General features: G+C 37.8%; 1 protein-coding gene and 1 non-coding gene across 2 annotated transcripts in view; one reads left to right on the top strand and one right to left on the bottom strand.

The window, feature by feature from the left end:
- Positions 1–18,502, bottom strand: part of LOC140147414 (intermembrane lipid transfer protein VPS13D-like) — a 191,383-nt gene that overhangs the window by 163,880 nt on the left and 9,001 nt on the right. The window contains 15 exon segments of the mRNA XM_072169194.1: positions 3,272–3,491; positions 5,154–5,329; positions 6,943–7,002; positions 7,292–7,638; positions 8,320–8,506; positions 9,236–9,337; positions 9,824–9,998; positions 10,933–11,174; positions 12,651–12,701; positions 13,084–13,209; positions 13,548–13,664; positions 14,137–14,229; positions 14,918–15,108; positions 15,956–16,033; positions 16,491–16,711. Of these exon segments, the coding sequence (XP_072025295.1) occupies positions 3,272–3,491; positions 5,154–5,329; positions 6,943–7,002; positions 7,292–7,638; positions 8,320–8,506; positions 9,236–9,337; positions 9,824–9,998; positions 10,933–11,174; positions 12,651–12,701; positions 13,084–13,209; positions 13,548–13,664; positions 14,137–14,229; positions 14,918–15,108; positions 15,956–16,033; positions 16,491–16,587 (2,262 nt within the window). The 5' untranslated portion in view covers positions 16,588–16,711.
- On the top strand, positions 12,423–12,496 carry Trnat-ugu (transfer RNA threonine (anticodon UGU)). The gene has a single exon. It is a non-coding gene; the product is annotated as a tRNA-Thr (tRNA).

The following is an 18,502-nucleotide window of genomic DNA, read 5'->3' as shown; positions in this document are numbered from 1 at the left end:
AGTTGATCGGTTATTGCGTTTAAGCTGCAGACTGGATTAATGAAAATTTAGGCAAAATGTAGGCAAAATATGGAAAAAACTCATTAATATTCATAAATATGCAAATAACATGACACAAAACTATACAGCACATCGGGGCATCATATCCAATCACAAAACCAAATTTGAAGTTATTCGGTTACTGCATATAAAGCTGCAGAGTGGATTAATGGAAATTTGGGCAAAATATGCAAATTAGGTCATTAATATTCATAAATATGTGAATAATATGACACAAAACTATACAGCACATCAGACTACCATATCCTATCATCATACCAAGTTTGATATAAAATTGGACGGATTGAGCGTGATACCTGAATTTATCGGTCGAGCTAGAGTTTTCAAATATCATGCGAGACGAAGTCGAGCGTGATATTTGAAAACTCTAGCGAGACCGATAAATTCAGGTACACTCAATCCGTCCAATTTTATCATTATTATGTCTTCAGAATCTTTTTTTGGTCAAAAACATGATTTTTAGTAAAATTTTACCTACCTTTGAATAATTTCCATATCCGATGTGATGAACGGTTAACACTAGCAGTCAAAGTTCAAACAGTCAAAAGTTCAAATTCCAAACACATTTTTTTCCAACAGTTTTTTCCAATAGTTTTTTTTCCAACAGTTATCAACGAATCGTAAAACAGTATTTCTGTGTGATGAACGGTTAACACTAACAGTCAAAGTTCAAATTCCAAACACATTTTTTTCCAACAGTTTTTTCCAACAGTTTTTTCCAACAGTTTTTTCCAACAGTTTTTCCAACAGTTATCAGCGAATCGTCAAACAGTTACCGTAACGTATTTACAAAGTTGATTCTGCCACTATAGTATCAGTCAGTGGTAATTATAATTTATCGTGACGGAACAAGGGCCACTAAAATGCATCACTGGCTGCTGTTGCAAGCGTTGCTTTTTAACTTTGTGGGTCGTCACAGTACTGGCACTGGTAGCAGCTGAATTTGTTGCATGATTCGTGGATTGTGTCGCAGAAAGCTCTGCAATTTCAAACTGCGCTGGATTAGAAGCCAGATTCTCAAAGCGATATATCAGCGTCAGGCGCCATATCAAAATCATTTGATAAAAGCTGCTCAAGTTGTGAATTGCTTAATAGCTGACCTTCTGGTAGTGCATTCTCAATGTCGTCATCATCTGGCACCGCAGCTTCTTCGGTAGGACTAGTAATAGTACTAGGAGCATTAACAGGTGCAGCCAATGGAGATGGGGCTGATGATCGTGACGACTTACCCTTGCTCAATTCCATAATGACTGGAGCTGGAGCTGTTGACGGCTTCTTTGCAAATGTTTTTACCTTCTTCGGTTCCGACACTATGTTTAGCGGTTGGCCAAGAGATGCTGAAAGGGCATCGGACAGTTCTTGTTTTTTACTATCATTTGGCCGTCCGATGTAGGATGTTATACTAGATGCATTCTTGTGACCAGACACACTGCAGATATCTTTAGATGCAAAGCCACTTTCATCCAGGATGGTAATACAAGTGGACCTCAAACTGTGATTAGTGTATCGCTTTGAAAGACCTGCAGCTGTAGACAGCTTTGCCATCATGTTACCAAGGGTACGTTCACCTACTGGGCAATTTTTGTACCAGGGATGCTCACCATCTTTCATTTTGTCTTTGGTTCGTCTCGGCCTCGGTGTTTGGAACAATGCATCACACGATGGATTAAGCTTGGATACATATTTCTCATATGCCGCTAATGGACACCCTGCAGCTCCTGTTTCATACATTCTACCACCATCTACTCTTGTTGCCATGTTATCACCTCTGATTTTCTTTGTCATTTCGCGTCTTTAGCCTGATACAGAAAGCGTCTGCCCTTGGAATCTGTAGCAATAGCAAAGTGATCCTTCCAAGCATCTTCAAGTTCTCTCTGCCACGCCTACAAATATAAAGCATGATTTCAAACCAAACCTTATTCTGCAGTGTCTCTGGTGTACTGTCAGGATCTAAAACGCGATTTATAGAGCGTTTGAATGTCGATTCTCGTCAATGGAGGGATAGTGAATTACATCACCATACCGGCTCGTTTCAGCTTCGCTTGTGTGGCTTTGAATGACAAATTGGACTCGGAGAATTCCGTTTGTCTGGTCAGATCTATCGGCTTTCCTGTGTTTTTTAAATGTCTATTCAGCGCTGCTCTTAGATTAATTAAGGATCCGGTTTTATAGAGTTTTCCGTCTTCACGTCTAACTTCCATGTAAAACTTGGAAAGGATGCCAGCAAGATCTTTCTTCTCGAACTCCTCGAAATTTGTCGGCAAACCTTTTGCCGATAAATAAACCCTCAAAACGTTGACCGCTTTCCGCATACGCGCTGGGTATTTGCTGCATCTTTTTGCTCAATCGTCTCCTTGAATTCGTCAGAATCACGTTAGCAAATCGGTTACTTCCATCCGACAATGTTGTCTTCAAACTATATTCAGCCATGTTTACTTCTTCTGCACGTAACTTCCGTGATTTTTTTTTCATATCGTCTGCGTGATAACAACTTCCGGGGCACACGGTCACTCGGTCTGACTCACTCAGATACGACATGACACGATTTACAAAAACAAATATAAATTGAATGTCGCTAAAAGAGACTAATTTTATGGGCGCTAAATATCAATCACCGTTGTATGGCAATTTGTGCACGTAAATATTTAAAAACAGGCCTACAATGTATACCCGAGTTCCTACAGATACTGAATATTATCTGTAGGTCCTGGCCACTAATTAGGGACTGATACGCAATTTTATCACTTTTTAAAACATGTACAAAAGTATAGAGCCCAGATTCTGAAGACATAATAATGAAGTGGATCGGTTATTGCGTTGGATCTGCAGAGTGGATTAATGAATTTGCTTCCGCCCGGACAAACAAAGATACAAAGAAACAAACAGGGAAACAAACAACCATCTGGATGATAACATAAGCCTCACATATGTGTGTGGGGCAATAACATAAGCCCCACATATGTGTGGGGGCCAAAAATGACCTCCTCAAGAGGTCCTAAAACATCACTATTGCAACAATTATAATTTTTTCAGTATCTTTAAAAGATGCCTTCCCACATTTAGCTTAAGTTCCTATAGGAATATTAGTCAAGGTTGAAACTTATCCATAGAAATTCTGTTCTATCTGTCATCAAAGTAACAGGTGTATGGCCATTCCTCTGGAACTGGCAAAGTAAGGTGACCCCTTTCAGTGAATGCTTTGTTATCTTACATGTTCTCCTTCCAGAAGACCATCTAATGTCTGCCTAAGCTCTTGCTTGGTCTGGTGTTTGAGTTCCTGATATCGTAACCTTGCTGCTCTAGTCAGCTGAAGCTCTGATCCCTTGGATGATAATCCTCGGTTATTAGCATTTGAGTTGAAGAAGTCTGATATACGTTGGATGGCTGTGGGGTTGTAGACCATGTCCATAGGTCTAGTGATGATGTGTAACCTACATGAAACATTGGCAAGTACAAACAAACACAATCTCTTAAACTTAACCATGACCTGGGTTTTTCGTACATTCTTTGCGTGTTTTTATGAATAAAGAAGCAGAGCTTGCATGATGTGCTAATTCATTATGTTTGTGCAATGTATTTCAATTGCAATAGGCTCCAGGAACAGAAAGAAATGCCTCCCTAAGAATATTTGTCTTGTAATAACTATAACAGAAATGGGTAATCTTTACATGACGGTGCACTAGAAATGACCTATGAAACTATGTATGCTGCACATTACACAAACTGAGGAATCCTCTGGACACATGCACACATAAAAATCTGATTTATGAAAACACTTCTTTTACAAAGAGAAAATATATGCTACAAACCTGGGGTAGCAAGATTAATATGAGTACACAAACTTTCTTTAGGCTACAGACACTATGATCACAAATCCACTTGGTGGTAAGGATACAGTAATGTTATCTTAAGGTGGTACTACACCCCCTGACAAATTTTGTGACTAATTTTGCATTTTTCTCAAAAAATAACTACACACTGGTAAAAAAAGTTATGTATATTATTGGGGCAAGGAATCCAACTACTTTACTGAAATTTCAGTGATTCAAGACAAGTGGTTCATTATATATGTTAAGAAATAAGGTACATTCTAGCAGTACCTCTTTTCTTATATCATAAATAATGTACCGCTTGTCTTGAGTCACTGAAATTCCAGTGTAGTAACTGGATTCCTTGTCCCTATAATATACATAACTTTTGTTACCAGTGTGTTATTATTTTTTGAGAAAAATGCAAAAATAGTCACAAATTTATCAGGGGTGTAGTACCACCTTAAGATAACATTACTGTATCCTTACCACCAAGTGGATTTCTGATCATAGTGTCTGTAGCCAGAAGAAAGTTTGTGTACTCATATTAATCTTGCTACCCCAGGCTACCTTAATTTGCTTATATATTTATATTATGACCATTTGACAAAACAATGGATGTGAGCTGAGATGCCGATACGTTTAATACAGGAGCCTTGGAGTACATCAGACACATCAAAAGTTGTTATTTTCAAAGTAAAAATATTCAATACACATGTAGGGAGCTTATGAGCAAATATAAATGCATCTACCTCTTAAGAAAATATGTTTGAAAGCACAGCGTGTAATACGAAGAATGCGATTAGACACATTTGATAAACTTTGCATATTTTTCCATGTCTTTTCTGATTGACATCGTTCAAAGCAGTAGCGTAGCCAGCGGGGGGGCAGGGGGGGGGGGGCAGAGTGCCCCCCTGACAAAAAATGAAAGAAAAAAGTGCCCCTCTGACAAAAAAATAAAAGGGAAAATCAGGAGGGCAAAGGAAAAAGAAAAGGGGCAAGGAGCCCTTTTCTACCAAAATTCAGCCTGAAAATATACTATTTTTCCGCGCTACGCGTGCATATTACAAGGATTAAGGCTTTCCATCCTGATAATGGCCATAAATAGTGTAAAATACCAATTTTTTTGTGCGCTACGCGCGCACATCGTCCCAATAAAGCCATTTGTCTCTATGTATTATATGATGCAACTGTAATTTTTTTCGTCTGTGCCCAAAAAATTTTATTTTGCCCCCCCGACCAAAAAAGCTGCCTACGCCCCTGGTTCAAAGACTTTGTTATTACCTGCAGTCAGCATTGCAATTTGGTGGATTAGACTCATAAGTCATCTCAAACAGTGCCTGTTCCTTTGTGTGTGTTTGCCTCTGGTATGCTGCTGTCTGTGCCATATAGGAACCTGGTCCAGCCCTTGATAGTAAACCAACACTACCACGCTGCTGCTGCTGAGCTGCTAAGTCATCCTGCTTGAGAGGAAACAAAAACATAGGAATGAGAAAATAGTTTTATAAGCTACCATCAAGGGCTTAAGTTCATTTTGAAGAGTTCAAAAATCACACTACCAAATAGAATCTGACCAGCAGTGAACTTTCAAAATACAAATTGTTTGTTGTTGCTAGGGTAAGGTGGAACTCAATATATGTTAACAAGAGAATGAAAGCAGACACAATTATACCCATTTTTTTGCTGGTTATAATTTCTGGTCTTTATTGTGCAAGTCTACAGCACAAGCAAGATATTGATTGATTTTAGTGATCAGATTTCAAATATATTTATAGTTTTTTATAATCTATCTGTCTGGAAACATTAGCCAAGATTTTCACAGCATCTGAACTCTTCAGTTAAGGGTGTTTATCAGTTTATCATTTTGAAGTGTTAATCATCCATCAAAATCTACCACTTTCATACACAGCAACCTCCTATAAGTGAATACACACCCATTTGTATTGGTTGAAAGACCTGCTTTTGACTGGAAAATTCATGTTACGCACATATTTTTCCATGATTTGAGATATTTTTAGGTTTCCCCAAATATTGCCCCAAAATGGAACGGTTAGGTAGAAATTCACCAAAATGAAAAGTTAAAAAAAATTCTCCAAAAAGAGAGGTTAGGAAGACATAAAACTCATTAGAGCTTAAGGAAGAAATAAACCCAAATGTACATGAATAGGTAAGTAATTATTAACTTGACATGGAGTTAATGATGAAGTTATACTTTGCTCAACTTATAAATGGCAAAAATTATTTGTTTTTGTAACTGTACATATGTCAATACAGTCCCAACTTATGCTCACATAAATTCACATAAGCATGCGCCAGTCACAAATGATGCAAAGCGCAGCTAGTATCTACAGGTGCTGCACCCAACTGTGCGCACGCCATTCTAAATCAATCTATGATGATATCAGTCTCGCCATTTCTAAGTCGAACAAAGTACAACATATGGAAGTAATAGTATACCTATTACTGTTATCACCTCTTCAAGATGGACGGGTTATTGGTTAATGTGTGCTATTTTTCTACATTTACATACATATATTATTTGTGACACGATCTGGTCCATGGAGGCCAAAGGAGGCATTTTTGAAAATTGAGTTAAAATAATTACTACCATACAAACATTCGGCTATTAAATACTGCAAACACCAAAGATCTAGCATATACTTGTTTCCAAAGTTATGAAGTTTTGTGATGTATCCTTTCTTATGTATATATTGTATTTGAACTCCATATTTTGCCTTTATCTCAATTACAAATTTACCGCCTTTGGCCTCTATGGACCAGATTATGTCACATTTTGTAATATTAAGTGTTTTCCATGGTTGGTTGGGCTGGGTTAGTTACTACGGTAATCCTGATTTCCATTGTACATCCATCATGTAAGTTAGCCTCCTTCGAGTTGTCACAAATTTGTGATAATTAAACCCTGAAATACCTATGTTATCCACTGTTAATTAGTAGGTATTAAATAGATAATTCTTATATGAAATGAAGAAGCTTGTGTCTGATACAACTGACCAAAGATGACTGGCGATGGCAATGATGACGAATAACAAAATTTGTCGACAAAACTTACATGTTGGTCGGAGCTGTCCAAGGTGGAAACGAGTCTACTCAATTGAACACCTAAACTTTCCTATAAATCAGATTAAGGATTTTAAAACAATTTCAAACAAAGATGCTATAATAATAAGTATCAAGAAATTAAGGCACATGGATCATGTGTATATATTGAATGTAACTCATTTATACTTTTCTAACATTTCATTGGATTAATTCCAGATGAAGAGGGGCGACTACACTCAGTACCCATTGCTTACTGGCTGGCACTCTTGATACCAAATATGGCTTTACACAACGTTTTTCACATGATAAAATTAACATACTGTTTGTACAACATCCTTAAAAGTATTGAACTAACTTACACGCTTTTGTTGTGGTGACACCAGCACTGGAAACAATGTCCCTTTAGTCATGACGTCTCTAATGTAAAGCGCCCCCAACCTGGCTGTAAAGAGCATAGAACTAGTCCTGAGCTTCGATTCCAAACTCATATCTACTCCAGCAAACTCTAACTCGACCAACGTTCTAGCATATCTGGAATCTGTAGCAGGCGAGGTTGCAGTACTAGATGTAGAACTGCTGCAGAGTTGGAATGATCCTCCTTTCAAGGAGAAGTTGAGGAGAGCGAAGACATGGTCTCTCTTCAAGAGGGTGCTGTCTGCAATGGGGTCACCTATTACATCCATTAACTCTTGCTGCTCTTGCTCATCTGTTGATAATAAGAAATAAAAAGTTTATTTGTGATTCGCCATGCACTATACAGTATGGTACCTACTATTTTCTACCATTGAAGGTGCTTGACCAGTTTGACATTCTCACCCTCAATGATGTCTTACTGCAGTGAGGGTGAGGTGGCAGAGTGGTAAAGATGCTGTGCTTTTGGCTGGGAGACTATACATCTGGGAGAGGATGAAGCTGTTGGTCCTGTGTACAGGAAGAGTCATCCCTGTGCACATTAAGTGTCAGAGCTATTCGAAAAGAGAAGGGGGACTATCACCAGTTGTAATATCTGCAACCAATCCTAGGTTCCAGGATCGTGCATAGGTATTAGGTATACATGAATCCGACATGACACATTCCTACACCTCACTGGCGGCCATAGCTGGGGACCATCCATCCCATTTTATGCCACGCCAGTATCACAGGCGTGCAGCGTTTACCGCTTCCGTGATGCGGCGCAAGTGCTACGCACTCCGATGCGCTTGCGATAGTAGGTGTCTTGGATCGCAAACCAAAAAAACTGACCATCACTTGGCTCGTCGGACTCGTCTATACTGTGCACATAAAGCCTGTGCAGCAATACTAACAAACACTGGGGTTACACAGCATGTATAAAGAAGGAAAGAAGGTTACATGATTGTTCTTCACATTGCATGGATGTAACACTCACCTATTTTAGGCGGAGGTGGTGATAACGATGTTGGGCTACGTCTGACAGAGTCGACATCTGTCTCCTCACCATCCACAGTGTCTTCCTCTGTGCTTGCGCTGCCATAGTACCATGAACCCCATCCCCACACCCATTTCTGCATATATCCCTGTTGAGATGGGTCAACATCTGGCTTCTTGAAGATGACCTGTAACAACAAACGTTCAGTTCAATTTTCCTCCTTTAAATTGATCATTTGTGACCGTACACCACGAATGAGCCGTAAATATCCTCAATTGTATTCTGAGTTACAGTGTAAAATGGGCATGAAGGTCGTATTCATAGGTACCTCAATTTGGTGCTACGTGTACCTCATTTAATGAGATACACGTAGCACCAAATTGAAATACCTATGAATATGACCTTCATGCCCATTTTACACTGTAACTCAGAATACAATTGAGGACATTTACGGCTCATTCGTGGTGTACGGTCACATTTATCAATTTTTTTAAGAACATACAATTGATCAGCTTTGAACTTAACTGTTATTTACATATAAAATGGACAATTATAGGCACATAGAAGTGTTAAAAAATTGAAAAACCAGAACCCCCCCCCCAAAAAAAACCCACACAAATAAGCAATACACAGGTGTGATTGAAGATTTCAAAAAATCCTAAAACCACTTGGTTACTATCAAAACCATAAGGAAATCACAAGCGAGGGTCCAAGGGATAGGCCCCCAAGCTCCTGGGTTTTAGCCTATTTGAAGGCTCAAAGAGAGCTTCTTTGCCATTAAAAATATTTAAAAAATATGGGGAAAAAGTTTTAAAATACAGAAAAATCACACCCCTGACAATAGGTTCCTAGGCCAATCCACAATGCTATTAGAGTGATGTAACATATGTTTGTAACAACTGAATTCTATGCTTACCTCTCCACTTTGCATACGTCTCTCTAGTTGGTCATATACCACCTGACGCAACATCCTCAACTCTTCAAAAGATAACTCCTTTTCTATCTGTGCTACTTCGGCCTGAAATTAAAAGATACAACAGGAAGTAGGTGAATACTGGTAAACTGGTAATACTTGGCAACCCACAGGATCATAAATAGTACTGTAAATTTGCCATCTTTTAATATCTAGATACAAGCTCTACTTGAGCTTAAATGGCACAAAAATAATCCATACTGAGATATACAATCAGTTTCTATTGTTCTCCCTCAAGGAAGCAAAACAAAGTAAGATAGAGCAAAATGCATATTTTGTCAAACAAAATAAACTTTTTTATTTTCTTTTAACATTGACATGCTTTTCATAATTTACAATACGATAAAAAATCTCATTTAAAATTGACTCAATAATTGACATAAATTGACTCACTAATTATTCATTTTATGTAGTTGCTGAAAATAGAAAAGTACAAAAGAATTTGGACATTTCTTTTGCCCATCACTCAAAATCAAATGTATCTTGTGACAGATCAATTGATTACATAAATGTAATAAATACCTTTGATACAGCCTGGTGTGGTTGTGGTGCTTCGTTTTCATCAAGTAAGCATTGGGTATAGGATTTTACATATTGTGTAATGAGGGCCACTCTTTGAGAGAAGAACTGAGCAGACTTCTTTCTGTTCCTCTCCTGGATGGTGTGCAGGGTTGATGTAATGGCAAATTTCCACCATTCCTTGCAGCTGAGACAAAAACAAAGAACATAAATAAAATAAAATAAATAAAAAAATGGTGAAAGAAAATAAACACCAGAAAAGCTTGAGTAAAATGACACATCCTAAGGGGAAAAAGAATTGTAATGCACTATGAATTTGGTCAAAATTTCAATTTTAATATTACAATCTGATCTACTCTAGTTTTTGGTAAGGTTCTTCAGTGGTCTGCCGATTTGGCACTGTTTATAGCCTCAACACAGAAGTGGGGGTTCTGATTGGCTAATTGAATCATGTCGTCATCACATCGGCCGATCTCATTCGCAGATCAAGCCGAGTAGCAACACGTGACCTAGATTTTTTAAACGCAATAATCAGGAAGAGCAGTCGGACACCGCTAAAAGAATTTGCTGAATACTAGTATAATCCTTGAACAGGACAATTATTCGCTTTGTCGTCTTTACAACTATGCTTTGTCACAGGACAATTCACAGAGCTTCAACCACTTGTATCTGAGGTAACTCATTGTAAAGTTACAAGTAGTCTATAATTTAGGTATTTATCTAAATCACTAAATTTACATTGCATATATCAATCGCAAATCTCACTTGCGAATTTGAATGTAAATTGTAACTTACAATGTACAATGCATATGTGATGCGATCAAGCAAAATCAGTTGGAACTCGGAAATATTAAATTTTCAGTTTCTTATAGGATAGTAAAAGGCATTTACAAAGCTGTATTTTGCAGAACACCTTATTGAAATTGAACAACCAGTTCCAAAGATATGAGCAATTAAAGAGTTTCCAAAACAAGAGAAAACAAAATGAAATATTTCCGTTGTTTGGCTACATCTCAAAATCAATATTTCCGAGTTCCAACTGATTTTGCTTGATCGCATTACATATTAGAGAAATCCATCGTAGATCTCTCAAATGTCATGACCTAAAATGAATCACTTACTTATCCTTGACAGGGCCATCAGGTCTCCACTTCCTGTATAACTTTGCCTTGTCAGATCTCTCAAACTCTCTTGCTAATGACACCAATCCTTTGTACTGATCTTCTGATAACGACAATGGGATCTTGTCGAGCTTGATGTCGCATATGAAGCGTGGCGTGTTACGAGACCGTAGGGGTAGCTCCGAACCGTTTCTTTTCAACTTTGCATCTGCGCTTACTGGTGCTAACAGGAAATCGTGTTCCTAGATTAGAAATACATGACAACAAAATTAGGGCAAAGATTCAATCATGTCGTCTGCATCACATACTGTCATATCTCAAAAGGCTGCCTTGTGTGATTTAATTTATTATTATCATCTAATTGTGATGAGATACACTGTAAAATTAACTACATATATTAACAGAGGTATTATCATACGTTTGTGAAGGTTGTCATTCATCCAGGTATAATCAAATATAAAATTAAACTTGTTAAATCTATTCAACTGGACTCACGGTTTTGAGAGGCAACGGTGTCACACCTTATCCTAGGTGCATCTTCAGGCCGTCTGTTGGTCTGTCGGCAATTGGTCACTGACCAGTGTTGCCAGAGGTCGTAGATTTAGAGCCAAACTTCTTTGGAATGTTCTTGATAACGGAATTGTAGGCCCCCGCCAAGTTGTGACGCAGGCCGCCTCCCCTGTTGAGTGAAGGCTGTTCTTTCTTGACATAGATCGCTTCTTTTACTCCTCTTTCGTACCACCTGCGCTCCCTGTCTAAGATTACAACGTCCTTGTTGTCAAAGGAGTGATTCGTGCTACGACCTCTGGCAACACCATCTCGCCACTGGTCAGTGACCAATTGCCGACAGACCAACAGACGGCCTGAAGATGCACCTAGGATAAGGTGTGAAACCGTTGCCTCTCAAAACCGTGAGTCCAGTTGAATAGATTTAACAAGTTTAATTTTATAAGAGGTATTATCACAATATTACAATCTCATGTCGATTCATTAAAGAAAAAAACATGCAATATGAAATATAACAATGATAATGAAAATCACACAAGGCAGCCTTTTGAGATACTACAGTATGTGATGCAGACGACAATGTATTATGTTAGGCATCTTTATGCATTAAGTCCTTGCATCATTTACATACGTACTGAAAGGATATGAGAAACTAACACAGCATCTGAATATGTTTAAGTTTTCATTTACAAACATATCTTATGTTTAAACAGAGAGGAATTTAGACTCGGGTAAAAAAAGAGACATTAATATTACAGCATAACATATCATCTTACATGGTGCTTTGTATTTGAATCAATCTTACGCTCTTACATATTATAGTTCGAGCAATTTGTCTTATGAAACACAATAGTACAAGAATTAAATTGAAAAACAGCGGCTTTTTTCGACGGAATAAGTAAACTATGATGCAATTTTATCACAAAGGAGGTAGGGTTAAGTGACCGCTTATAGGTTGAATTCCCAGTCTGCCTAATCATGAAGCTCCCGTGGCCAAGTGGTTAAGGCGCTGGTCTTGTAAACCCGAGGTCCTGGGTTCAATTCCTGGGCGGGATCACTTCCTCTTTCCTCCTTTAATCATTGCTCGACAGCAAAACTAATAAAATTGCATCAAAGAAGTAAATTGGTTTTATTTGATTGTATTATACTAAATCAGTGTTCTTTTTGTATTGAAGGAATGAAACCTAGCTCATCTAGTCTTAAGAATGTACCTTGAATTCATCTGTAGACTTTGATTTGGTCATCCCCCTTTGTAAAGTCTCCTGGAAAAACAAACAAATAAACAAATAGCAATAAACAAAACATGAGAAGTTGGTTAATACTGTTACACAGCCATTTTGAGTAGGAACATAACAGGTACCACATGCATGAGTTTGATACCCTGAAATGTTGATTGACTTACACACACAAAAATCAAGTTTAGGCATTTATAAAAGTTTGAATTCTAACAATTTGTTTAGCCAGCAAAGACTTTAAATCTGGACTAGACCATATATGTGACAAGCTCCCATTCAAATTCAGCAGTTCTCTATGGCATATAAGAAGGGAGTGTCATTAGTCTGTAAGTTAACAATGTCACATTTTGAATTATGATCATCCCCATTCTTTCTTATTCATACTTCTACTGATAAATACACTACTAACCCTTAGTTCATCAATATTCATGTCTCCATAGGGCTCTACATCTGTATCCCAGTACATAGAAAAGTTGTTGATCTCCAGCAGTTTGAATTTCATACCACCTTCTTGGCCTTGAACTATCCTAGGAGTCTACAGAATTTAACACAAGAAATGGTACAAAAAGTAGAAAAGAAGAAAAAAAAAAGCAAACAACCATTAGAAAATGTTACCTCATTACACTATTAAAACTTTTTCTTTTAGATAAACAGCTCATAAAGAGTGTATTGATTCATAATCACTTCTATTCACCCATTGCATCCGCTATGTGCGGGGAGAGCCTCGATCTGGCAACATGCACGAACGGGAACTGAACCAGTCATATAACATTGCATAAATTTATGTAATTCTTCCTTTCATGTCATGCCAGTTTGAGGCTCTCCTTGCATCATGGCGGAACTGTGCAATAGGCGAATACTGTAATTTCTTACCCAAGTTTCATCTGTGCTCTGTGCAGAGAGACTCTTAATGGTGATTCCAAATGCAAAAGACTCATTTGGAATGGTGGTTGAATCTTCATAGCGGATGTGGACATCTTCAATCTTGAGCTGAAAAAACACAAAGATTCACAGATATCATGACTAATGCTTTCATTTTATGTGACTTTACTATTGGTAAGAATGAAAAGGTTTTAGACAGGATTTTTGTTCAAATATGTATAAAAATAGTTTCCATTTTTATCCAAAAATATAATTAATCTACCTACATAATTACACTAAGTGCGTTTTATGTTACATAATTCTGGAAAAATAAAATCACCTGCTTTATCAGGGTTTGCGCTCGGAATGTACAAATAGCCATACTTTTCAACTGAGGCCATCATAGAGTCAACAGAGCTCAAAAAAGTATTGCCCTCTTTATTACTTGACCTATTTTATGACCTGCAATGTATTCTATTTGACTAATTTAGCATCATGTGAACATATTTATTTTGCCCATCCCAAGAAACTGTCTGTCTAAAGCAGACTCGGAGGTAAGTACTTATAGCCCGTAAAATATTCTTCAATAACTGTTTCTTACCTGGAGATTTTCTAGGACGTTGTACAGAATGGAGGTGGAGTAAGCATACCAACTAGAAGAGCCAGCTTCAGGAGTTGCAACTTGCATTTTGCCCTGATAAACAAATGGAAAAATAAGTGCTCAGTCTATAAAACTAATATACAATTTGATTTAAAAATGAACATATCCCCCAAATTCTAATTCCCATCCACATTAGGCATACAAAGACTACATAATGGTAAATCAGCATGCAGATACTTTCCTCTTTCACTCTATGCATCTTTAAGGCAGTTGAGGTTGGATTAAGAAGTTTCCTTTCTCTTGACCCAGAGGCTGGCAGTAAAACTGTTCACTTGATTGTTGGAAGGAAGCCTCTTTTCCTTGATTTTAATCTTCAAATCTGTTTCTCTCTTTTCTTTCCACATAAGCCAGTATGCTTATATAGAGGATATGCAATATGACATCATCAGAGTCATCCTCGTTTAAATAAAATTCTGCCCTCGTTAAGGTACCACAGGTCAATTCGTGTGACAATATAATAAAGCAGGTGAAAAGTGTGAATGGTTATGGAATCAAACTAGAGACCTGTCCCTCTGTCATCTTAGAACTGTCCCCCAACATGGCTGCCATTTCAATTGTTATACCGTTCCAGTTGGTTTACTGCATAGGGTCTACAGGCTTTTTAGCCTGGCTTGAGCATTTTGTTTGAGCTTGTTCCCATCAGCAAACAAACAAACAAACAAACAACACAGGGTAGGATGATTTCAGTGTGATTGACTCATTTCAGTAGTTTTAATTTTACCTTCCACTGAGCTTCCAGTGCTCCCAGTTGCTGAATCTTCCTATCTTGAATATGTTTGTCTTCATTTTCTGGGTTGTAGTTGGTTTTTGTGACTGGACCAGCAACTAGGTATAGGTTCTCTATTGAAATCACCCAAGGCTCGCTCTTGAGATGTCTTACTGGAATCTGCAGTCGAATCTTACCGATGAAACCTGTTCACAACATAATTAAATTATATGGTTACAACATATGAGATGCCTGAAAATATTAGATAATTAATATTAATTCATACACTCCTATATCAAAGCAGCCAATCAGAAAAGCGGTTAGAAAAATACGAAACATGCATTGATTGTGTATATTGTGCACTCCATGTACTATGCGCATTGCGCAGTGTTTCGCGCCCGTTCGCGTCGCGTAGGATTGAGTCATTTTTCGGGCGGGTTGATGCATATATATTTGTTTCTATTTTCCAACATTTTTAGTGATAATATGTTATAAAAACAGAAAAATAACATGTTTTTTGAAATAGGTTAATAAACGTGTATTACTTCGGGGCTCGTGCATCAACATCAGCGTGCGTGCATTATTTTGTCTAATTTCTCTCCCAACAAGTAATATGTGTTTATTAACCTATAAATGAATTATACAATACAAAATGACATTATTCAGAATTTTACATTGTTAATCCTTCAGCACATGTTTCAGAATTACCATGAAAATATAGAAACCTCACATACTCATATAACAAGTCCAGGCCCGTACGCAGGGGGTGCAACTGCCCACCCCCCTCCCAAAGCACAAAAGTACAAAAAATCCCAATTTGCGAGCATAGCAAACTATAAAAAAAATTGGGCTTTTTATGCTTGTTGCTCAAATAAGGTCAAAAATTTTGGGAGGAAGGTTCACTTTTTACAAAATTACCCCCCCTGGAAAAAAGATCCACTTTTCAAAATTAGCACCCCCCTGCATATGTGTCTGCACTCAGCATACATGTACTGTATGTTTGTAAAAACAAATTATTCACTCTCCCCCTAAAACACACACACACACACTTACCTGATTTGACCTCAATAGGCAAATCTAAGTTTTTCAATGCATCTTTTCTTAGAGGAAGATTCACAAACTCAACAGCTCCTGGAAAGGAAAGAAAACATGTAGGAATCATTCAAATGATTTCAACTGCTTAAAATTATGCTTTTCATCATATTGCACTTCACTTCGTTTTTCATTTTGATCATTTCATTTTCAAAACAGGATCTACATTACCTACAATATCTTATGAAAGAGGTTTGCTAATTAATATGATTTTCTGACTTGCTACTTTCCATATCTTTCTTATGAAATTCACTTGAGGGTCTTATAAGATAGAACCACTCAATCATATAAATAATTTTTAAAAAAAAGAAAACTTTATTTTCATATTTATTTGTTTGTTTTGATAGTGGTGAACCTATTTATTATTAAATTGAACAATAAAATCTCACTGAACTAAACATACAAACTTCTGGTGTCGTCTCAAGGAAATTGAAACAAAAACATATCCCAATCTTATTTACTTGATCAATTTGTCACAACCCCATCACATCCTTACCTGTCAGCAGTCCTATTGACAATTGGTCTGTATTCAAGTTCTCTACATACTCCCCCACATAGGTGTTGAGCACCCACGCCGCTAATCCCTCCAACATCTTGCCGTCTCTATATTATTGTTAGGTCTACACGTTGCACCTCTGCTATGAGTTAGGTCTGTTCTTTATTTCATTCTCCAACATAGTATCATCATTGCCGATGAACAGGTTAACTATCTGGAGTCTGAAAAGAATATCATTTGGTCACTCATATTGTACTGTTTTGAAACGAAACGTTTAAAATTAAGGAACATCTGTTGCTATTTCAATAACATTTGTGCCCATCCATGACGTACCCAGTGTAAAATCGCAATTTTGACTACGGTATCTTAAATTACTAAACAGTTGAAATGTCATTGAAACAAGCTCTTTAAAATGATGTACGGTATCAATTGTAGTAATTGCTTGGTAAATAGGTGCTCAAAAATCAAATATTTTGCTCTTGAAATTCCTTTGTTTTTACTATTCATTTCTGTGTAAATTGCAAAGGCATTGTCAACACCTCATAAAAACAGGAAGGGTTCTAATATTTTTGTTATTTCCCCAAAGCCCTACCCCTAGCTTGAAGAACTGATTGCAATGTGTTATGACAGCCAAGAACTTCTTAACATGTCTTTTCATCACAACAATTTTAGAAACAAAGCACATGAGCAAATAAGGAAAAATAACAAAAATATTGGAAAATCTCAAAATAATTGGTGATGTTGGGGACGATGTACATGCTATTTATTTTATTTTTCCTGGAGTTTTGAGTTAATTGTGATGTAAGAGATATAGCCAACAGCTCCATCGCTAATTGTCAGTGGCTTGATTGAGGATACATGGACTTCAAGATGAACACTAGCATATATATGCTACGTGCTACCAGGATCGGAACTGGAATTTATAAATTTACTGTGACTCGAGCTGCAATAAATTAAGCCCTTTCGCCAAAATTGGCAAGATTAGCTATGGCAAGGACAACAACTCAGAGTATGTCAAAGATCTGGAAGAGTCGTGGTTTATCAATCAACCTCAAGGTACGGTTACTCCGTGCAACAGTCTTCTCAATTGCTACATACGGGTGCGAATCCTGGGCAATGACAAAGAATGACAGGAAGAAGATAGATGCATTTGAGATGTGGTGCTATAGGAGGCTGTTGGGAGTATCTTGGAAAGACTATGAACACAAATATCTGGGTCCTGAATAAGATTGGCACAGACTTAAACATCAGAAAGTCCATCATTGAGAGGAAATTGCGCTACTTTGGCCACATTGTAAGAAAGGATGGTGGAGTTGAGAAGCAGATTCTTCAGGGAGCTGTGGAAGGCCATCGTGGAAGGGGACGTCCATCAACATCTTGGACAAATGATGTGAAGAACGTTTCATCACACAGAGTGTATGGTGCAACACATTTGGCTTTTGATAGAAGTAGATGGCGTACTCTTGTGAAGACCACAGTCAGCGCAATCCTGCGCCATCTGACCCAGAGAGAGAGAGAAGTACCGGTAGTATACAGGGTTCAAAAGAAATACCCCCCTGAAGTTACAAACATTTCTTTGCATAACTTGACATACATTTTGTTGATTTGAAAAACCTGTGAATAGAGGAATCATTTTCCTACCCTCCCAATTTTCTTCGCTCCCAGGGGTCATAAGAGGTCGCACCCGAAATTTGTTCGAGCATATTCTCTAACGCAAAGCTTGCTTTGCGGGGTCATAAGAGGTCGCACCCGAAATTTGTTCGAGCATATTCTCTAACGCAAAGCTTGCTTTGCGGGCATCCGTGAGCCAAGGCTCCCGCTAGCCTTCAAAAGCTCTGCGTCCGATTGGACGCACAACTGTAAAACCTAGTCGGGAAATGTGCGTCCCACAATATTTTTGTGCGTCCGTACGTATGTTGACTTGTTGGGTCTTACTCGGCTCAGAATATTAGCTCTGACGTATGAGAACATGATATGATTTTTGGCAATGCTGAGCAGCAACATTGGCTTTC

This window comes from Amphiura filiformis, chromosome 1 (genome assembly GCF_039555335.1).
Source record: "Amphiura filiformis chromosome 1, Afil_fr2py, whole genome shotgun sequence".
In the NCBI taxonomy this organism is placed as follows: Eukaryota; Metazoa; Echinodermata; class Ophiuroidea; order Amphilepidida; family Amphiuridae; genus Amphiura; species Amphiura filiformis.
This window is presented reverse-complemented; position numbering and strand designations above follow the sequence as displayed.